Source organism: Heloderma suspectum, chromosome 3 (genome assembly GCF_057233095.1).
Source record: "Heloderma suspectum isolate Gila_16-S chromosome 3, 16-S_ref, whole genome shotgun sequence".
NCBI classification, from domain to species: Eukaryota; Metazoa; Chordata; class Lepidosauria; order Squamata; family Helodermatidae; genus Heloderma; species Heloderma suspectum.
The window spans coordinates 46,551,066-46,574,828 of NC_139460.1; the positions used below are offsets into that span (position 1 = coordinate 46,551,066).

Consider the following 23,763-nt stretch of genomic DNA (forward strand, 5'->3'; position numbering starts at 1 on the left):
GCATAGGAGGCAGGTAAAACATGGTCATCTCCATGCCAGGAAACAGCTCTACCTATTGAATTTGGCCAGTGCAAATGGGTGAGAATTTTGTTCAGTTCATTTTTTTATAAGAACTTAACAAAACTCACAATTTTTTCATAAACAAAGTTGAAATAACTTGATTTTTTTTTTAATGAATCTGGGAGAAAGTGAAACTGACATTTGTCTGCTCCTAGCAACAACACTCAGTACCTGGATATAAAAGAACTACACATTGGATAAATAGGAGAATTGGGACAGCACATTATCAGATAAAACTACTATTTATTGAAGAAAGGAAGAATAGCTGCAGTCTAATCCATCATAAACAGAATTTGAAAATCATGAATCTTAGCTTATTAGGGCCATATATATTTTTGCACCTGTGCATTTTCCTAAGCAGTGCTACTAACCTGTGATGGCATCCCTCTTGAAACCTGCTATGTGTTGTTCAACAACAGGAATATTTCAGAGATGGCTGAAGAGACAGTACACCCAAAGGTTGTAAAATGCCTAACAATGAAAAGTGTGAGACGTAAATGTACAATGTTATCCTTTCAAAAATGCTTTCAAGTCAGCAATGCTTACTAGACAAAGCTACCTTGTCCAGTTTCTAAAACCAGGCTTTGCATTTGTTTTCTCTTTCCCTTGGTAGCAGTCATTTAAAAAAAAAAAATCAAAGGTGATAGATGCTTTATTGTAATTTGGCCAGTGTGGTGTAGTGGCGAGAGTGTTGGACTGGGAGCCGGGAGATCTGGGTTCTAGTCTCCACTCAGCCATGGAAGTTCAATGGGTGACTTTGGGCCTGTCACAGACTCTCAGCCCAACCTACCTCACAGGGTTGTTGTTGTGAGGATAAAATGGAGAGGAGGAGGATAATGTAAGCCGCCTTGGGTTCCTTGCAAGAGCCAGGACAGCTAGACTGGTGGGGACGAGGGAGAGGGCCTTCTCTGTGGTGGCCCCCACTCTGTGGAACTCCCTCCCTAGGGAACTCCATCATGCCCCCTCTTTAATGAGCTTCCGTCGTGCATTAAAAACGTGGTTGTTCAGGCAGGCATTTGGGGTGGGTTAGGGTATTTTTTTAAAAAAAAAATTATGGTAAAATTTTATTGTTTTAAATTGTTTATGGTGGGTTGTACATCGCCCAGAGTGGCTGGGTGACCAGTCAGATGGGCGATTAATAAATTTAATAAATAAATAAATAAATAAATAAATAAGGTGGGATATAAATGCAATAAATAAATAAAATAAATACTGTGTTTTTACAAAAGCAAGCTTCTAACATTATAAAATTTCAGTCTTCATCCCACTAAATGATGCCTACTTATTCATTATCAATACTGATGTAAAAATTTAAAACTCCCCATAACATCTAGAATAGGAATAAATATAATCATTTCTCAGAGGAATTCATGTAGTCAGTTTAAATTCATATGCCACATTCATGTGTCATCCCACTCATCCAGCATATATACTGCTTTTAAAGAAATATATCTTTTATGGTGCATGGTAACTTTTTTTTCCTTCCAGCATCCTCATCTTTAACTAGCATCTCATTAAAAAATATTATTCCATAGATGATATACAACTAGAGATGGGCAAGCTCACCTCAGATTAACTCTGGGGGAAAAAAGGGAAGACCTCAGATCATTTTTACCAGTCATTCCAAATATCTGGAAAACTGTCTCTTCCAGCCCCCATGATCTCTGAACCCCCTTTCTGCGTCCTGCCTGAGGGTTTCCCATGGGCAGCTGGTTGGCCAGTGTGTGAACAGAATGCTGGACTAGATGGACACTTGGTCTGGTCCAGTATGGCTCTTCTTATGTTCTTATCCATTGCAAGAGTAGTGGGAGCAGTAGCAGGGGTGTGCAAGGAGAGGAGGCAGGATTTTTACCTTCCGTCCCTCCTCCTTCTCCATTGCCCTGAAGTTCTGGATAATAGCATCTCAGGACATAAAGTCCAGGGAGCCATGGGAAATGACATTCTCCCGAAGGCTGCTGCCTGCCACTCCTTTGAGAGAGGCTCTATGAAGGTTTGAGTCCTACAAAGGCAAAGGGTAAAAAAAGGTCAGGCTTAGAGGCCTGGAGTTTTTGTTAGGAGGGGGTATCCATGAGAGGAGTAGTTTCACTTCCCCGCTTAGGTTTCAGTTTCATTTCTCCAGTTAAGTTTCATTTCTTCAGGTTTGAAACAGTACTTTCAGGTTTGAGGGAGCAGGGTATAAGACAACAGGGAGACAGCCAATAAGAGCAGAGTTGGGGATACCAGAGCCTGATGAGGGCACAGGAAGAAGCAGCCTAGAGAAGTACAGCTATGGTAAAGTAACTTGCATTTTGCAACTTTTATTTTCTCTTAATGCCTTTTGTATCACTCAGCTGTACTGTGTAAATAACTTTAGTTGTAATTTGCTTGCTTTATCAGTAAACTGTTATGGTTAAACCCTGTGTCTAGAGTGTCAATCACCACATGTGACAGCCTAAACACCACGTTATTGGAACGGGGAAAGTAAAAGAAGGTGGGACTCTTAAGGAGGCAAGAGATTCTTAAGGATTTGCTCAAGCCGTCTAGGTCATAAGGAGAACCCTGATGAGCTCTTATGACACCCCAAAGTTCTCTTCCAAGACCAAACTCAGAGAACGCCACTAGCATCTCTAGATAGAACCACCTTTTGCATTTAGCTTTGTTTTATTAAGTTTCTGTACTTCTCTCTGTACTATTTCAAGTCAAGTGTTAAAAGTGCTTCCATAGTGAGGCTAGGTTTATCTCCTATGTATCAAGTGTGATATTGTATAATACTAGTACTCAGGATCTCCAAGGCTATTTTTTTTCAGGCCTACTGAGAAGACGACATATGAAAAGACTGCAAGCAATCTGGTGATATTGATCAGGGCAGCCAAAAGGCACCACTTAGAGGATTTATGATGATCTGGAGAGCTCTTTTACACAAGGAACCTTAAAAATGTTTTTCCAGTAATAGAATTAAACTGTTTGCTCTCACAGCTAATAAAGAGAACAGCAGACCCAGAAAGCTGTACATGGCTTGGGCTATTGAGCCTATCAGGTCTTATCAGATAAGGAAAGCTATCTTAGTGCATATTCAAATAGTGAACACTAAAGACAATGTGGGATGATTTTGTAGACAACGGGTGTTTAAGATGCTGTCTCACAAATGGAAGATTCAGGTCCCACTAAGACAGGGAGATCTAGGGTTAGATCCAGACTTACTCATACTTAGAGTAGATCCATTAAAATCAGTGGGACTTACATTACCCATGGCAAACTGAAGTCCCATTGATTTCCATGGGTTTACTCTGTATGCCTGACTAGGTCTGGATCCAATTCCTGGTATTCACAGGGTACTTATTGTGTAATTTAAGAGTCCACCAGCACCAGTAAGGGGTATCACTGTGGTCCGCTGGCTATTCGTTCTGTTAAGAGAAGACTGTTGTTCTTTCACTTCATAGTTCAAGTTAACCTGTATATAATGGGGATATGGGGAAAATCATTCATAGAACAGGGTGTGTTTTTCTACAATGGCTGCAATTATTGTAAGGGTCATGTATTACCAGTGTACTGGGAATTTGCTAATGGCAGAGCCAAGATTCTAGATTATATGGACCCATGTGTTTGACCACTTTATGTAGTGGTTCATAAAGCTTTATGTTGGCTTTCCCCATAATATTCCCATTACCTGATCAAAATGTCCTTCTTTCCAGCCTAGCAGGACAGCATCTTGCCAGTGGAGGGCAATGTACAGCCATCTTTCAGGTAGTCTTTTTTTTTTTTAATTACTGAAAGCATAGTGTAAATGGAAGCTCACACTTGCTCACACGTACATACACACACACACACACACACACACACAAATTTGTTCTTTGTAACTTCATTTTAAGAATTACCATAAAAGCATCAGTCAAATGGTATTTGAATGTCAGACAGAGTGGGGAGACCTGGGTTCAAATCGCTATATATCTTAGACCATGGGTGCTTACAGGGTGCCTTTGGGCAAGTCACCATCTCTTGGCCTAACTTATATCACAGGGTTGTACTGCAGATAGGATGTGATAACTTCCATGCAAAGAATTCAATATGGCACCATCAATGCCACCATTTGTATGAATCCCCAGTCATTATAATTGGCTAGGTCAGCTAAGGATTAGGAGAGAGAAGTCAGTAGAGTACTTATACTTGGCTCAAGGTAATCAGTAATATCTGCTGGGTAGTATCAGCAGCAAGGAAGAAACTGGTGGCCCTCTCGATGCTGTTCAGCTCCCATTATCACTGTCTATTGGCCATGCTGGCTGGGGTTCATGGGAGTTGGAGTCCAACAACATCTGGAGAGGCACAGTTCCCCACCCTTGTATCAGAGAAGGTGAATGAGGAAACTTTGAACGATCTATCCCCTGTAACTCATGTTCAGCTCCTGGCAACCAGAGAATCAAGAAGCCTATAAGGCAGAAACTTGTGGCATAGCTTGGACACAGTGCTTTGTGTTTCAATGGCATTTTCCCCCCATTTGATCTCAGGGCTACCAATTCAGAGCACTTAAGGTTATCGTGAAATGTGAGCCATATGACATACCCTTGAGGTGTCCAGCAGAAACTGAACACCGTTCTGGATCACACATTTTTTACCTCGAATTATTTTCATCTAGTAATTATGTCCTGCCATGTTCCACAAGTTCCAAGTTAAGAAACCCTCTTTCCAATATTTTTCTGACATTGGTTTGCAAAATTCTGATTGCTCATAGAATCATAAAATAGTAGGGTTGGAAGGGGCCTACAAGGCCATCGAGTCCAACCCCCTGCTCAATGCAGGAATCCAAGTCAGAGCATCCCTGACAGATGGCTGTCCAGCCTCGTCTTGAACACCTCCAGTGTGGGAGAGCCCACCACCTCCCTAGGTCATTGGTTCCATTGTCGTATTGCTCTAACAGTCAGGAAGTTTTTCCTGATGTTCAGACAGAATCTGGCTTCCTGTAACTTGAGCCCATGATTCCGTGTCCTGCACTCTGGGATGATCAAGGAGAGATCCTGGCCTTCTTCTCTGTGACAACCTTTCAAGTACTTGAGGAGTGCTATCATATCTCCCCTCAGTCTTCTCTTCTCAAGGCTAAACATGCCCAGTTCTTTCAGTCTCTCTTCATAGGGCTTTGTTTCCAGTCCTCTGATCATCTTTGTTGCCCTCCTCTGAACCCTCTCCAGTTTGTCTGCATCCTTCTTAAAGTGTGGTGCCCAGAACTGGACACAGTACTCCAGATGAGGCCTAACCAGTGCTGAGTAGAGGGGAACTAGTACTTCCCGGGATTATTAATGCAGCCCAAAATAGCATTTACCTTTTTTGCAGCCACATCACATTGTTGGCTCATATTCAGCTTGTGATCAACAACAATTCCAAGATCTTTCTCACTTGTAGTGTTATTGAGCCACGTATCCCCTATCTTGTAACTGTGCATTTGGTTTAAAACAAATAAATGTCCACCTAATTATGCTGTAATCTTAAACATACCTCCCTGGAAGTGCGTACCACTGAAAACAATAGAGAACTTACTTCTGCATAAACATGGTTAGGACATGTTGTTTTCTTAACAGCTGAAATTGTTTTTAAGCATATATTTATATGTGGGTTTTAATGTTTATATGTGAACCACATTGAGATGTTATTATATTAAGCAGTATATAAGTATTAAAAATAAATAACACTGAAGAGCAGGTACCATTACCATATCATTAATCCCAAGGAAGAGAACTTAAGAAGAGGAACTGATGACCTAACCACCAAGTTCTTTTAGGCTAAACAACCAATTTAGTTAAGTAATCATATTGCCATGACATATTTTCATGTAAACAGAAGATATCCGTGTGAAAGGACTTGTATATTGTTATGCAAGAATTGTTACACCAGCAAGCTGTATTTTCATACTATGACTTGCATCAAAAATATGGTCCTCTGTTGGAGTACATATCATATTGAAAATTGTACTGCTATGGCCGTTCTTATACATACATATATCTATGGAAACGAGTACGTGCCTATTTATGAAAATGCAACATGACATCTGGCTCTCATAGATAACCACCCTAAAGAACTTCTGTCCATAAAACACACAAGAATTCATGGAATGTGATGTATTACAGAAATGCATCACAGTGATTTCATTATAATAATTCTCCTTTATTATCATTCTTCAGATGGAAAAAGGAGCCAGGAGTCGCAAGGAACGCTAATTGGCACATTTGCTTTATTTATTTATTTATTTATTTATTTATTTATTTAAAACAAACGGGGGTTGTATTCTCATTCTGTGTTTTTCTTTTTTCTTTTTTTCTTTTTTGCTTTGTCTGTCTTGTCTCCTATAGTTCATTCCACCATCACATTGAAAAAGGGAGAAAAGAAAAAAACGTTTGTTTGTTTTTTTCCTTAACTCACTCAATAGGGTTGGACTCCTCAGATGAATGTAACATTGCACACACACTTGGAACAGGGAGAGGGAGAGAGAGAGCGCGCACTCGTGGTGGGCAGACAAACACACGCACGCGCAGATCAAACAATTCTGATACAGTGCAAGAATTTTCCCAAAATGATTGGATCATCATTACCAAAAAACTCGCCATAACAACACCAAGAAACAAAATGTTTAAGCCACACTGTTTGACTGGGATTTTTCCTGCTTTTTTTTCTTTAAATGTTTGCCACACAGAGAGAAAAAGGGTTAAGTGGGGGGGCAGAAGGGGACAAAGAGGACAGACAGACTCACAGGTGTGTGAGTGGGAGAGGGTAAGATTGGAACAAGGAAAGGAGGGAAGGGCTGGGAAAGAGGAGGGAGGGCAGGGCAACAGGGAGTCATTTCTTAATGTTCAGGCATTTTCTTGGTCCGCCTTGCTCTCGTCATCTTTCATTTCTTCCTGCTGGGCACTTTCAGAAGGTTTGGTTTCTTCTACAGCATCTAGGAGGGACAAACATAATACTGTAAGGGAGTGTGTGAATTAAGGTTAATGGTTCTTGTTATAAGGAAACTGGATGCACACATGGGGGTCAGAAGGGTCCTGGGCTTGGTACCATTTCTAAAGATTTTGACTTTTGTTGCTTCCTTATCCTGCCTCCGCAACCTGGTGCCTTCCAGATGTGTTGGATTGCAACTTTCATCATTCCCCAGGTGTCTCTACATTAACGGAAAATCCCTACCAGAGCATTTTGCTTCCATTTCCCTGGCACAATTAGGATTGGCTCCTTTAAACTATAAATGTGACGTGGAATTGAAAACGCCCTTTCTCAGCAGCCTTACCGGGCCTTTCTATATTTTCCAATGAAACACCGCCATCTAGTGGTAGAATTATTGCAATACACTGGCACTACACAGTAAGGAAATGGGGTGGGGGGGGATTGTATTCCAGTTTTTCTCCAATCTTTTTAAAGGCGGGATAACTGGGAAAAACCATGGGAGACATCCTGGAGATAACAATGTTACCTGCAATCTTCCATGAGTGGTCAATCACAAGTGCACGATAAATGCCTCATGTAGAAACAGCCCCAGGCCACGTGGGGAAGGCTGTATCGGCCCCCTGCCTCAACTACTCCCATGCTTCTAGACATAGTTAGGGGTGAAATGGGAATTCTAACAGAAGTTGAGGCTTGTGAATATGAAACTGGGAGTGATAGTTCTACTGAGTTTATTATTCTAAGTAGAATTAAATAGGGTTTAGGGGCGGAGGGGTGGCAGAAGGGATTGCATGTTCACAATACAATAGACAAATTAAACAATTTGTCTGTATAGAAAAAGAGTGGGAGCAATTGGGGATAAAATGAACTTGGAAGGGCTTGTGGTTAAAGAATAAGAGCTCAAATGTATGGGATTAAAGTGGAAGGAAGCCAAAATCTCCCTGAACTACAGCAAAGGGGCATTTCTTGCATTCATTCCATTTACAGTTCTGCTCATGTAACTTAGCCCTTTGGGAAGTCCATTTTGGCATGTAGACCTCATTCATGTCAGTTCAACTGGGCACATGGGAATTTTTAATGAATAAACCCCCTGAATTTTAGTTTAAAATGTATAGAATTTCTGTTTGGGCAGATGTCCGTGTGTCCGTGTGTGTGTTCCCAGGTCTGACACTCTCAATTAAATTAGTTCTAGTGCTGGGGGGTTCCAAGCGCCAGTGCTCTGCTCTCCCTTCACCAATAGACAGTCCTCAGTATCGCAAGGGAGGTGAAGAGGCCTTGGGTAGGTATAAACTGGCATGGTTTCTTCAGAACATCTCCTAAGTGCACTGTGTATTTCCTTGAAAGAGCAAGAATGTTTTGCACAACCATTTATCAGTAAATGAATGAGTGTTGTGAATAAAGACAGCCTTGGTTGCTATAGAACTGAGCCAAGGAGGAGGGGCAGTAGTTCCAAGAGAGGGCATCATTTCCAGCTGTCTTCACCTACATTGTGTGTTAATGGCTTGTAGGCGCTGCTCCAAGTCCTACTGCCCTGCATTGGTGAAATTAGGTTGAGTGGATTTCCAGGTAAAAGACAGTCTCTTGGGATCAGCCCAGGTTTCTTTGACTTGCCAAGATTAATTACATTGGAGCAGACAACAGCACATTGCCACTGATCTACTGTTCTTCCTTTCCTTTTCTCCCCCCCCCCCACCTCTCTTTGTGGCTAGTGGCTTTTCTTTTTGTGGGATATTTAAACGATCAACCACAGTGCCAGTAGAAATAAATCATATCAACACTCTGGATTCCTTACAACAGCCTAGGGAGACTTGTCCTTCATGGTTTTCCTATTTACCGCTGACATTGCTCACTCAGAAATATTCAGCGTCAACCACTTGATCGGCTTGCATCCACTTTGACCTTTGCTCTCACTAAGCAAGTAGAACTGTGGCTCTCTTCACACTTGGCATTTTATCCTACTACAAACTGGTCCTTTTGATTCCTGATCCTTTCCTGGAATTAGACTGGCCCTGTATACAGGCATCTCTCATAGTGCTTCCCTCCACTGTATTCCTTTTCACAGCTGGGCAGAGCTGCATGGAAAAATCGGGACAGAAGGTGGCTGGTGGCCCCTGCCCCCTCCCCCCTGCTGATCATTGGTTCCTGTAACATGATTGATGGTTCTGCCCTGTCCCTCCGCTCCTTCGTCCCTGTCTTCCCAATGACCCTGTAAGGTGGGCTAGGAGAAGAGATAGTGGCTGGCTTCCCCAGCCCCCATGCTGCTGTTGTTCTTCTCCCCTATTCTGGCTTCCCAACAACCCTGTAAGGTGGGCTAGGAGAAGAAATAGTGGCTGGCTTTCTCCCTGCTCCCCCCAGTGCTGTTGTTGCTCTTCCCTCTTATTCTGGCTTACCAACGACTACGTAAGGTGGGCAGATGCAGAGGCCCATTTGGCCATCCAAGAGTCCTCTTTGTGATCCCTTCCCACTGCCACAAAGTCAGGACCTTCAGTGTAGTGAACCTGTGATGCTTCAGCCAACCCCTTGCACAGTGGCAAGGCATTAACCACCCCAAGCCCTTTCTCTTGTCCTTCTCTTTTCTGTGCCTTGTCTGGCATCTTTGGTTCTATGGTCCGTAGGGAGATTTGGATTGTGCTTAATCTGGTCCGCGTTTTCAGATCCACCCTTCCATTCACAAGCCTTCCATTCACAAAGTATTTTCAAGAAGGGAGGGAAAGCCTCTTGGGGCATCTCTACACCAGCCTAAAATCCTGCATTTAAAATGGGGCTTTCTGCTTCCATTTTAAATGCAGGATCACAATGACCCCCTTTTTCACCTGCTTCCTTTTCCCCCTCCCCCTCCTTCTCCCTGTATCTGAGTCTTCTATTATCTTTCATTGATCTCACTCCTCTTCTTACAGCTTTTCCTCTTTTCGCGGAGGAACTCAAGCGGACCACAATGGCATAATTTGATAGCTCATTATCTGCGATCTATTTAAAAATGGAACAAAGGGCATTTAGTGCGGGAAATGCCTTGGAGGTTCACAGCATCATGTAAAGAGCCCGCAAACTTCTGTGAAGGAGCAATCTCAATCACAGGATAAAAGCTCCGTGTGAAGAAAGCCCCTGAAGCAAATTGTCTTTAAGGTTTCTTTCTGATGTGGAGACGATGGAGACCAGTTTCCCATCTCAGCATTACTACCTTATCTAAAACACCTCCATAAAAAAAGAAGAAACAATTTAAAATGACCATTCCAAGCTCTGCATGATGAATCTATTCAGGGGAGAAGAAAAGGCACCTTTAATACCCACTGAAATCCTAACGGTCAAGCCTTTCTCCTGCATGTCTGAGAAGGGAGACTCTCCCATCCACCCTGGGAGGAAAAAAGCCCATCAAACTGGTGAGCAAAAGGAAGAAGCAGTCAGGGACTAAGGACGATTGTCCTCCTCTCATAGATAAAAAGTCCAGTGAAGTCAATGGGAGGGAGAGGTTCCAAAGCCAACCACACAGTTTTCAATGGCACTTTCAATGGAATGAGAGAGAGAAATGGTCACTCGCAGTCCGTGACCTGCCCCCGTCCCACCGATTTGTTGTCATGACAATGCTATGCAACACCCCCCAGCACACGCCCACACAAAGTGGGACAAAGCCCTAAGGCATAAATACACAGGGAGGAAATGGCAATTTCCATCGCAAGCACAGAAAATGCCAGGTTTTCCCCACAAGATGCGAGGCAGCAGCAGGAGAGCAGCAGTGTCATTTAAAGCACCCGCCAAAACCTGTGAGTAAAGAAGACCAATCGCACTAAAAAACCGATGTGTGAAGGTGGCCATTGTCTTTATCCCTAGATCAAAGGCATGGTAACTTGGAGGTAGGCTGGACAAAGCTTTCCTGTAAATGCATTTAGGAATTGAGTGGCAAGTTTTTCCATGGAAACATCTGTTGTCCAGATCTAAATTCCACCGCATTTGATCAGGTGAGCTGATTAGGTGAAACTGATGAAATATGGGGGAAGGCAATCTCAGGGGGAGGGAGTACAGAACCTTCTCTCCACCCTCTCCCCCAGTGACCCTGATAAACATTGCTCTTTCCTCACTGCTAGCAGGGTGGGAAAAAGAGTAATCTATAGGAGACCTCTGAGGGAGGAAGTGGAGACTACAGGCAATGGTGGGGTCAGGGAACCCTTGGGGGGCCATAGTAAATTCCTTGGGAGCAAATGTGAGCTCCGGGGCCAAAGTCTGTAAAGCCCTGATTTTAAAATTGCATTTTCTTTGGCTAGTAAAGATTATATCTTGCAACCACTCCCGTTTGGAATGCGAAAGCAGGGCCAGTATTTATTCATTCTAAATGTATATTCATTCTAAATGTATATATTTATCCCACCCCTCCTATAGAAGGTCTTGTGGTGGCTAATGTTAAATAAGATAAAAAAAACAGACACTAAAAGAGCCCAGCCAAAAAACCTAGAGAACGATAGCAACACCCCAATTAGCTAAATGCTTTGTTAGAAGGAAGGTTTTGACAGCCTTCCTAAATTGGTTGAATGAACTAGCCAAATGATCCCTCTGGGCTGAACATTCCATGACAAGGCCTAGAAAGGCCCACACTGCCAAATGCAATGGCATCTTGAGAACTGCCTCCCCAGAAAATCTCAAAGTTGGGAGATACATACGGGAGAAGCCATTCTTTGAGGTATTGTGGTGAAAACATATAACTATGTTTTCAGCCTGCTTAATATAAGCTGCTTTCTGCACCCATTCATCAACTTCGTTATATTTATATCTTATGGTATAAATAAATCCTCTTTAGCTGTAAACTGTTCTGCATATACTCCCATAGTTCACTATTTTCTCAGTAATTTGATATAATCTAGGCCCCAGACTGGCTTTTCTTCATGGGTGCACTGCATAATGGCAGGTTTGAGCAGCTTGTGGCCCTTCAGATGTTGTTGGACTGCAACTCCCATCAGCGCTAGCCAATATAGCCAATGGTGAGGGATGATGGAAGTTGAAGTCTAACAACATCTGGAAAGATACAAGTCGCTCACCCCTGCATTATGGGATGTGTGGTCTTAAGCTGTATACGCACTGAGTCATTCTCACATGGGCAAATCAGGTCTTGATGCAAAAAGAGAGATCACAGGATTTGAGAGAAGAACACGAATAATGTGAATGGGTGAAAATATTGTTGAAGAATGCAGTTGATTTTGTGCCAAAGGGTTAAAATATGCAGGTATCATAATTTTTAATTGATGTACGCATGACAACACTTAAAAATGTACAAAAAAAGTCTGACAAAGTGGAAACTTTCTGGCTCAAAATAAATGGATGGCATATAGGCTGCAAACCATGGTAGATTTGTATAGCTGCAAGAATTTTTGGAGCAGGGTTTGGAGTCCTTGAAACAATATCGAACACCACGTTTCTACGTTTTCTAAATTTGACTGCAAGTCTACAGAAGAAGGTTGAAAGCAAGTGACATTCCATATAACACTGTTTTCTGTGCTGCTGTGGGCTCTGCACAAGAGACGACTCTACACATAGACATCACCAGATGGTCAATATTGAAATCAGATTGATTATGTCCTTTGCAGCCAAAGATGGAGAAGCTCCATACAGTCAGTAAAAACAAGACCTGGAGCTGACTGTGACTCAGATCATGAGCTTCTTGTTGCAAAATTTCGGCTGAAATTGAAGAACGTAGGGAAAACCACTAAACCATTCAGGTATGACCTAAATCATATCCCTGATGAATATACAGTGGAGGTGAGGAATAGATTTCAGGGATTAGACCTGATAGACAGAGTGCCTGAGGAACTATGGACGGAGGTCCGTAACATTGTTCAGGAGGCAGCAACGAAATCCATCTCAAAGAAAAAGAAATGCAAGAAAGCCAAGTGGCTGTCTGATGAGGCTTTACAAGTAGTGAGGAAAGAAGGGAAGCGAAAAGCAAGGGAGAAAGGGGAAGATATATCCAACTGAATGCAGAGTTCCAGAGAATAGCAAGGAGAGACAAGAAGGCCTTCTTAAATGAACAATGCAAAGAAATCGAGGAAAACAGCAGAATGGGAAAGACTAGAGATCTCTTCAAGAAAATCGGAGATCTCAAGGGAACGTTTTGTGCAAAGACGGGCATGATAAAGGACAAAGAAGGCAGGGACCTAACAGAAGCAGATGAGATTCAGAAGAGGTGGAAAGAATACACAGAAGAACTATACAGGAAAGATCTGAATGTCCCTGATAGCCATGATAGTGCGGTCACTGAACTTGAGCCGGACATCCTAGAGAGTGAAGTCAAGTGGGCCTTAGGAAGCATGACTAACAACAAAGCTAGCAGAGATGACAGTATTCCAGCTGAGCTATTTAAAATCCTAAAAGATGATGCTGTTAAAGTGCTGCACTCAATATGCCAACAAATTTGGAACACTCAGCAATGGCCACAAGACTGGAAAAGGTCAGTTTACATTCCAATTCCAAAGAAGGGCAACGCCAAAGAGTGTTCAAACTACCGCACAATTGCACTCATTTCACATGCCAGCAAGGTGATGCTCAAAATCCTACAAGCTAGGCTTCAGCAGTTTGCGAACCGAGAACTACCGGAAGTACAAGCTGGTTTTCAAAGAGGCAGAGGAACTAGAGATCAAATCGCCAACATTCGCTGCATCATGGAGAAAGCAAGAGAATTCCAGAAAAACGTCTATTTCTGCTTCATTGACTACACTAAAGCCTTTGATGGTGTGGATCACAACAAACTCTGGCAAATTCTTAAAGTGATGGGAGTACCAGACCACCTTACCTGTCTCCTGAGAAACTTGTACAAGGGTCAAGAAGCAACAGTAAGAACCAGACATGGACTAGCCGATTGGTTCAAAATTGGGAAAGGAGTACGAGAAGGCTGCATATTGTCACCCTGCTTATTTAACTTATATGCAGTGTACATCATGAGAAATGCCGGGTTGGATGAATCAGAGGTCGGAATTAAGATTGCTGGGAGAATTATCAACAACCTCTGATATGCAGACGATACCACCCTAATGGCAGAAAACGAAGAGGATCTCAAGAGCCTCTTGTTGAGGGTGAAAGAGGAGAGTGCAAAAGCTGGTTTGAAACTCAACATTAAAAAAACTAAGATCATGGCATCTGGCCCCATCACTTCCTGGCATATAGAAGGGGAAGAAATGGAAGCAGTGACAGATTTTACTTTCTTGGGCTCCAAGATCACCGCAGACGGTGACTGTAGCCATGAAATTAAAAGACGCTTGCTCCTTGGGAGGAAAGCTATGGCAAACCTAGACAGCATAGTAAGAAGCAGAGACATCACCTTGCCGACAAAGGTCCGTGTAATCAAAGCTATGGTTTTCCCAGTAGTAATGTATGGCTGTGAGAGCTGGACTATAAGGAAGGCTGAGCGCCGAAGAATTGATGCTTTCGAACTGTGGTGCTGGAGAAGACTCTTACGAGTCCCCTGGACTGCAAGGTGGTCAAATCAGTCCATCCTAAAGGAAATCAACCCTGAGTGCTCATTGGAAGGACAGATACTGAAGCTGAAGCTCAAATATTTTGGCCACCTAATGCGAAGAGAAAACTCTCTGGAAAAGACCCTGATGCTGGGAAAGACTGAAGGCAAAAGGAGAAGGGGACGGCAGAGGATGAGATGGCTAGATAGCATCACTGATGCAATGAATATGAACTTGAGCACACTCCGGGAGAGAGCGCAGGTCAGGAAGGCCTGGTGTGCTATGGTCCATGGGGTCACGAAGAGTCGGACACGACTGAACGACTGAACAACAACGTGGGCTCTGTGCCCACCCTCACACTAAATTCACATCTCTATTTCCTATTGTTTGCTTCCCAAGGTAATTATAGACAAACAGGTTTCTGGCTCTACCAAGTTTGATGTAGCTGAAGACTTACCAGTCTTACATGATTATTGGATGTTTGCTTTTGCAGACCAGCTTTTTTTAAAATGACAGTGTGATTTTGCTGTCAATGAAAAATAAATGATGTTTTGGAGCATCAGAACGTTATCTTCCCCCTTTCCCTGAGTTGAAATGTGAAGTACATGGTATATAGAAGAAATCATCCATTGAGAAAAACATTTCCCTAGGAAGAGATTATTCAGTATGTTACAGAGGAGAGGGACTACAACTCAGAATTAGAGCACAGGCTTTGCACATAGATGTTCTAGGTTCAATCCCAGTACTTCCAAGTTAAAGGAACCACAGTAGGACTCTACTGGCTTTTCAGATGCTCCAGTATGTGACTTCTTGTCAATTTCAGAACAGCAGAGACATTTGTCAAGGTTCTTCACTGTTGGAGAGTCGTGCCATACTGCTAGTCGCAGTATAGAGGACCGGGTTAAATGGACCATTGGCCTTTTTCTTTCACCAGCTGTCATTTGGCTTCTCCCATCCCAGAACTGCCTCAAGCAGCAGTCATTCCATTTGGCTGCCTCTGAGGGAGAAGTAAGGCAGCAAGGCCCCCTCCATCAGCTCAGCTGGGACCAATTGCAATTTGGCTTCTTCCTCCCAGAACTGACTCCTGCAATGCCCATCCGACATGGTCCTTATGTAACTTCATTATGTAACAGTATGAAATAACTGGTAACTGAATTTGCTTAGTTTCTCTCCCAATTCCTTTTGCCTCTTGATCACGTCCTTTATATTGTAAGACATCATTATAAAATGTAAATCACTTTGGCACAGAAGCAGTATATAAATCAATCGATCAATAAAGAAAGCAAATAAATAAACAGAAGCTAAAGGTAACACATTCAATAACACAACCAGGGTGCTTCCAGATAGAGGGCTCCTAGCACTTGGGCAATTGTTCTGTCTTTTCCTCCTTGACAGATTTGTTCTTGTAAGAAAAAAATAGTGGAAGAAGTGGTGGGAAAACACAGGACAGTAACAAATGGAAGAACAGTAATGGCATCTGGACCCCCATTAAATTCCATGTTTGAGGCAGGATGATTGCAAAATAGAAGCCTCATCTGGAAGCACCCTTGGATTATTGCACAATAAATGCATCACATTGGACTAATTGTACTTCAGCTACCCAGCATTTTATGACTGTTCTGTATTTCAAAATCTGTGTATTAGGGCACAATCCTATGCATGCTTAGACAGAAAAAGTCCTACATCTCTCAGCATGCCCCAGCCAGTACCTTTAGACATGGCTCATTTCTCTCCCACCCCTTAAAAGCTGTTCTCTAGTCTATCAGGCGGGATCTTTATGACAACGGAATGAGAAGCGCGTTTGGAGTATTACCCGGATTTTCATGGAATCGGATTTGGTTCATCAGGGACACACGAAGGAAGATAAGCCAAGTGTAGCGTACCTAAAATCCAGTTTTCGGGTGTCACACAGTGCTTGATAGGAACATACTTCCAGGTAGGGTTGGGGGAGTAGAACTGGACTTCATCAAACTGGCAGGGGCTGCTCAACCAATGAGAGGCTTGTTTCTTGCCCCTGTCCAGGCTCCCCCCTACTACTGCATTATTATGAATGAAGAGAACTACTTTTCCCCACGTGTGCAGATTTCCCTGAAGAAGCCAAAATCCCCAGTTCTCCAGTGCAGCATCTGAAGGGTCTCCCTGAGAGCTTCCCCCACCCCAACTTTGCCCCATTCCAGCAATCTGCCATGGAGTTATTGCTCCCACCCCATTTTTCCCCACGTGTGCACTTTTGCCTATTGCTTCCAACCCCCCCTTCTCCCTTTCTCCTTCTCCCTGCTCTCAATGAGATGTAAGATGTAAATCTTACATAACAGAGAAACTACTTTACATCAGAAAAACTACAGAACATCAAAGAAGCACAACATCACAATAGCGATTTAAGAGCTCTTTAGGGCATGTTACTAAAGTTAGCCTTTAACCATTTCACTGCAGGGGAGTGGGATTTATTTCTTACTTCTGAATAAACATGCACAGAACGGGGGGGGGGGTATGTTAAAGATTAAAAGCAGGCTAGCTAGGGTGAAGGGGCCGCGGTGGCTTAGTGGTTAAGACGCTGAACTGCAGACTGGAAGGTCGGCAGGACAGCAGTTCGAGACCCGAGTGCTGCATGACGGAGTGAGCTCCCGTCTTCAGTCCCAGCTTCTGCCAATCTAGCAGTTTGAAAGCAAGAAATTGCAAGTAGATAAATAGGTACCGCTTCGGCGGGAAAGGTAACAGCGTTCCGTGCACCTCGGTGTTCAGTCATGCCGGCCACATGACCATGGAAGTGTCTTCGGACAGCGCTGGCTCTTCAGCTTAGAAATGGAGATGAGCACCACACCCTAGAGTCAGACACGACTGGTTGGGGACACCTTTACCTTTACCTTTAGCTAAGGTGAACGAGTGTCCCCACGACTGCAGTGATGTGAGGGGTCGCTGCTGCATTCCTGGGGATTTTCTCAATGGGAAAAACTACTTCCATTGGAGAAACAAGAGCGATTGGGGTGTCCCATCCCCTTGACCACATCACTGCCGGGTCACAGAGACATGTTGAGGATTTAATGCGGTGGGGGGGGGGGCATGGCACACTGTGGTAAAACCGCCAGGGAGCTGCTTTCAGTAAAAAAAAAAAAAAAGTCAGAGTAAAAGGAGTTTCAGAAAGTGTGTCTTTTCAATATGGAAGCGGCTGTCATCTGTCATGAAGGAACTCAAACTGCTCTAATTTCACACTAAATCGCTCATGAAGACAGTCCCCTGTTTTCTTCAATCTAATGGTAGCATATATAAAGGTAGGGGGAGCTCTTTATTGTGTCCTAAGCAATGCTTGCTGTTGTTTTCTGACCCAATTAAGTGCACTCTGGGTCCATCAAAGTAACCACCTCCTTGCTTCATTAAGCTGAATAGATGGAAAAAAACCAAAATCCATAATTGGGCAATACCGTTATTATGCCACAAAAGAGTGTGCAAGCTTTCAAGCTCTCCAGAACTCTTCATCAGGGTAGATGGTACAAAAACACAAAAATGTTTTTTCAGATGTTGTTTCCATGAGGTCTACAGCTTAGACTCAGCCTCAAAATGGATACTTCAGATGGAATGAATTATTGACTAGCAGGTATTGCAGGTATCAGATTACACCTCGCATTGTGGGACAAAGAAACAATGGCTGGCCCCCATTTCTGAAAACATAAAGGCAGCCGTAATTCAAATCTGTCTCTTGCCCTGGACAGGTTCCTGGGTAGGCAGAGAGTAAAAATAAAGAGAAACATGACAATCTTTATATTACCAAAGCCAGAGATTAATTTCTGGTGGTGCCCTGGGTTCAGCTAGGGATTCTTTCTCACCACTGCCCCCCGCTTTCCTCTCATGTCAGCCTGTGGAATGGAACTCTGTGTGTGTGCGTGTGTGTGTGTGTGTGTGTGTATACGCATGTGTAGGAAATGGAAAGGAAGAGGGAGATGTACATAGGGCGTGTGAAGGGAAACTAGAATCACAGCTCCATTGCAAGGCATCTCTCATTGTGTCTAGACACCAGCTGCCTGGTTGCCATGGAAACCCTCCAACTTTGGCTGATGGGCAAAAGCAGTAATGTCTCTCCAGAGAAATCACTCAAGAGGAGGGGGGAGACAAAGAGAGAACAGAAAGAGAGATGCTCTTTGTGAATGTGATGCCGCAACCCTGTTACAACTGCATTCATTTTCTGAGAACAGGGGAAAGATGGGCTCACCCATTTCTCTTCACAGCCAACTTCAGCACAGACTACAGAGACAATCCTGGCAGCTGAGCAACATAATGTCTGGGATACGCCTCGCTGCTCATTTTCTATGCCCTTTCCCCCCCTCTCCACTTCTCTGAGTGCTCGTTCAGTACATCAGAGCTTCCGCCATCAGCACAGACACCTTAATTGTACCAAAAGAAATACCCCCAGGGAGGACTGTCAGGTGCATTTAGTGCTGTTCAGGGGGAAGTTTCTCCCTGATGAATGCCAGTCTCTCCCTCCCCATCCAGAGAAAATAACACACCACTCAGCCAACAGTGGTTCTGTCATCTTGAAGACTTATTTCATCAGTGTATTTATTTTAGTTTAGTCAGCAGGTGACAGCACACAAATGCAGTGGGATGGGATGCCATGAGGAGACTCTGGGCTTTTGTACATGAGGCTTTTAACCCACCACGTTACAGAGGCTTCTGTTTCTGGATTCTTTGCTGGGTTAAGATCGGCTTTGCTGGGTTAAGCTACACAAGCACTAGGTGGCACTGTGGTATAGCGATATTGCGCACTTACCCTAAGCTTTATCCTGCGATTTACAAATAATACCAGATTTTCCTCATTAGAACACACACACACACACACACACACACAAATGGTCATTTAAAGGACCTGCAAACCTCCATAAGTGAAGAATCATGAGTGCACAATAAAGGCCTTGTATATCTCAGCTATGAAACCAAAACAGAATGGGCCTCTCATAAGCACTATGCAGGCATTCGCCTGCTCATGTAGGGGGAAAGTGGGGAGGAGTCTGTGCTGATGCACATAAGTCCCACCCCAAACATACCCATATGCCTGGCTGTTGGTCAGCTGTGCATGCTTATAGTGATCAGAAACCCTGATCAGGCAAAGTTCCTGATCATGGGAGCTCTGTAAGCACATTCAGCCAAAAGCATGTGCAGAGCCCTTTTCAGACTTTCACACTCCACACACAAAAGTCTAACCTGCAGCTGGGGATGCAGGGGCATTGGGGGCAGGACTTACATGTGTGCCCACATCCCCTTCCTCACTTTGCCATACACACAAACAGGTGGATGCCTGCATAGGGTTCTGGATCAAGGACCAATACCTGGAAGCCCAGAGCCAAATCTGCTTTATGAAGTCATGGTGGAGAACCTCCAGTGCATGGGGTTTCCATGTTTGGCCCACCTGCCTCTCCTCCAAAACCCAGTCCTCTCCCCTCACCCTGCCCCCTACTCAGCTGTATCCCACCAATCAACTGTGCAGCACTGGGACTGGAGGAAATTTAAAAAGTACCAGTTCACCCCTCTGTGGGCAGCTCAAGAGCAAAAGAGAAGGTGTGATGCCTCTGGGGGTGATACATCATCCTCCCACTTATTTATTTAAATTATTTATAAGCCACTTTTTAAGGTAAACCCAACCATGATGACATACAACAAAACTTTGAAACCACAAACCATCATACCACCCCTCACCCCCAAAAAGAACAAAATTAACCATTAAAACCAAATACTAGTATGCACACTATTGACCCAGTAGAATCTTAACTCAATTATAAACCAAGATAAACATGTGAGTCTGTAGGGCTTGCTTGAATGCTTGTAATGATGGGGCCTGGTTGAAGATATGAAGGCCCAGAAAAAAACCTGGAAAAATTAGGACACCCCCCCCGGGGGGGGGGGATTTTTTCTCAAGGACCATTTTTGTTTTCTACCAAAAAGATGGAAAAAATGAACAGCTTTGGATTATGAAATATTTTCTTTTAGATTTTAAGACAAGGTGTTTATATATTGTTACCCAGCCTTTATACCCCCAAATGATTTCTAAAAATTATGTAATAGGAAGACTTTTTAAGAAAGATTCGAGATGTAAAATGTCTGGAAATAATGAAGCCCTGGGGGAAAACATTTTTATTACTCACTGTAAGATACCAGCATAGTTATTTCTTCCATTTCTTATTAAAGTTATTGATCTAATGTATCTTTTATTGATAAACATTTAGATATGCTCCAAGTCATGCTCAGTTTCCCAACATGTGAGCAGAGTCACTGTATCATAATATGGAAGAAACTGTCCATTCTTTACAATTTGGGTTTTGTTCTACAGAGTCCTGTGTTTCTGGGCTTGCTCTGGTTATATGATGTAGCAGTAGGGATGGCTGAGAATTTCTCCCCGAAACTTAGGGGGGCCGAGCGCCAACGTGTTCGGCCCCCCGAACAAGTTTCGGGGAGAAATCCTCCGCACCCCCCCGCCCCCCGCACCCCCCCCCCCCGGGACGGGACTTACCTTTTGCGAATGTCCCTCCCGGTGGCTGGTCCGGCCGGCGGTTCGGCGGGTTTTCGAGCGAGGCGGGAGCAGCAGCCAGTCTTTTGACCGGCTGCCGCCGCCGCCATTGTAATGAAAGAAAAAAAAAAAAAACTTCCCCTGATAGGCTACGTGACGATTCACGTAGCCTATCACGGCTAGATCTGCAAAGTCAGCCGTGATAGGCTACGTGAATCGTCACGTAGCCTATCAAGGGTGACTTTAAAAAAAAAAAAAGCGCGTACGCAAATGGCGGCCCCCATAGGGAGCCGCCATTCCCGTTCCTTATTTGGTGGCTGTAGTCTACGTAAATGTTTATGTAGACTACGGCGAAAATAAGGGCAACGCTATTTGCGTTGCTCTTATTTTCGCCATAGTCTACGTAAACATTTACGTAGACTACAGCCACCAAATAAGGAACGGGAATGGCGGCTCCCTATGGGGGCCGCCATTCGCGTACGCGCTTTTTTTTTTAAAGTCACCCGTGATAGGCTACGTGACGATTCACGTAGCCTATCACGGCTGACTTTGCAGATCTAGCCGTGATAGGCTACGTGAATCGTCACGTAGCCTATCAGGGGAAGTTTTTTTTGGTTTTTTTTTACTTTCGCGTTCGCGGCCGGGCGAGGCGCCTCCTCCCCGGCCTGAATTTCGGCTGGGCGAGGCGGGAAGCCTCCCCCCTGGCCTGAACTTCGGCCGGTCGAGGCGGGAAGCCTCCCCCCCTGGCCTGAACTTCGCGGGGGGAGCAGCGAAGCGCTCCCCCCCACCGCGAACGGCCTTCGACGACAGGTAAGTGACTTTCGTCCACCCCTATGTAGCAGTCAATTAATGTAGTTCTAATCTAAAATCCAGATGTGAAAAAACACTGTAAATTATCCTGCCACTGTCACTATATGTGATGCAACAGCATGTGATGTGGATTATCTCCCTATGTTTCTTTTTTTTAAAATTAATTTTGAGGCTTACATCTATAGTACACACTGCCAGTTTTTTAATAAAGTTCTCAATTACACCTCATAACTACGGAATGGTACCTCAGCTATAAAACCTTTAACTACTGCCACTAGAATAAACCCTCTCTACCTAAACAAAACACAGCAGCCTCGTTCCTATGACACAGACATAGAATTGACACTACCCCTCAAGACAACCTTTCAAAATCAACAAAGAATAATATGCTCATTAAAAAAAATTAATGGAAAATTTTTACAAAAATGAATAAAACGACACTCGTCAAATAATAGGTTGAGATTGCTTAGAGGTTCTTAAATTAAATATGGTTGCTTCGCATTCGTAAGCCGAGTCTTTCCCAGCTAAATAAAATCTCAATAGCATTTCCTTCAGACCAGATTTCCTTAAGCTACACCCCACAAATTGAAATAGATTTAGGAACTTCCCTAAACTTCCTAACAAACAGGAACAAATGTTGTACTCCAGTCTTCCTCTGCCTCCAGTTTTTCCTGCTTCTTCTGGTTTCTAGGATGATTCAGATGTTTCAGGAACTACGTGCTCCCATGCCCTCTGGTCAGACATTAAATGAAAGTTAAAATACGTTACGAACAATTTGCTTTGCTCATATTATCAGGTTTGGTATATTAAATTTAAAAATATAATTTATTCAGACAATAATTACAAATTTACTGAGTTTACATTTTAAAGTTTTTAAATATAGTAATTTTATGAGCAAACCACATTATATATAACTTTAGCAACGTAACAGCTGCTTTATGTTCCTAAAGCAACCTCGCCACCCAATTGCCCGCCAGATGTTTTGGACTACAATGCCCAGTATTCCTAACCATCGGCCTTGCTGCTTAAGGCTGATGGGAGCTAAAATCCAAAATATCTGGAGAGCATCAGGCTGTGGAAGGTGTCTTAAAACAACAAAGTGACTTTAGATCCATTGTTGTTGTTTGTTGTTGTTCAGTCGTTCAGTCGTGTCCGACTCTTCGTGACCCCATGGACCATAGCACGCCAGGCCTTCCTGTCCTGCGCTCTCTCCCGGAGCATGCTCAAGTTCATATTCATTGCATCCGTGATGCTATCTAGCCATCTCATCCTCTGCCGTCCCCTTTTCCTTTTGCCTTCAGTCTTTCCCAGCATCAGGGTCTTTTCCAGGGACTTTTCTCTTCGCATTAGGTGGCCAAAATATTGGAGCTTCAGCTTCATTATCTGTCCTTCCAAGGAGCACTCAGGCTTGATTTCCTTTAGGATGGACTGATTTGACCTCCTTGCAGTCCAGGGGACTCGTAAGAGTCTTCTCCAGCACCACAGTTCGAAAGCATCAATTCTTCGGCGCTCAGCCTTCCTTATAGTCCAGCTCTCACAGCCATACATTACTACTGGGAAAACCATAGCTTTGATTACACGGACCTTTGTCGGCAAGGTGATGTCTCTGCTTCTTACTATGCTGTCTAGGTTTGCCATAGCTTTCCTCCCAAGGAGCAAGCGTCTTTTAATTTCATGGCTACAGTCACCGTCTGCGGTGATCTTGGAGCCCAAGAAAGTAAAATCTGTCACTGCTTCCATTTCTTCCCCTTCAATATGCCAGGAAGTGATAGGGCCAGATGCCATGATCTTCGTTTTTTTAATGTTGAGTTTCAAACCAGCTTTTGCACTCTCCTCTTTCACCCTCAACAAGAGGCTCTTGAGATCCTCTTCACTTTCTGCCATTAGGGTGGTATCGTCTGCATATCGGAGGTTGTTGATAATTCTCCCAGCAATCTTAATTCCGACCTCTGATTCATCCAACCCGGCATTTCTCATGATGTACTCTGCATATAAGTTAAATAAGCAGGGTGACAATATGCAGCCTTCTCGTACTCCTTTCCCAATTTTGAACCAATCGGTTGTTCCATGTCT

General features: G+C 43.6%; 1 protein-coding gene across 2 annotated transcripts in view; it reads right to left on the reverse strand.

Moving 5' to 3' along the window:
- Positions 1-6,171: 6,171 nt before the first annotated feature.
- The window catches only part of GAP43 (growth associated protein 43), a 102,560-nt gene continuing 84,968 nt past the window's right edge, over positions 6,172-23,763 (reverse strand). Inside the window, exon 3 of one of the 2 annotated variants that reach the window (XM_084841675.1) lies at positions 6,172-6,961. In XM_084841675.1, coding sequence (XP_084697801.1) covers positions 6,873-6,961 — 89 coding nt within the window. In that variant the 3' untranslated portion in view covers positions 6,172-6,872. The remainder of the gene's footprint in view (positions 6,962-23,763) is intronic. The other variant, XM_084841676.1, reaches the window with a different exon arrangement.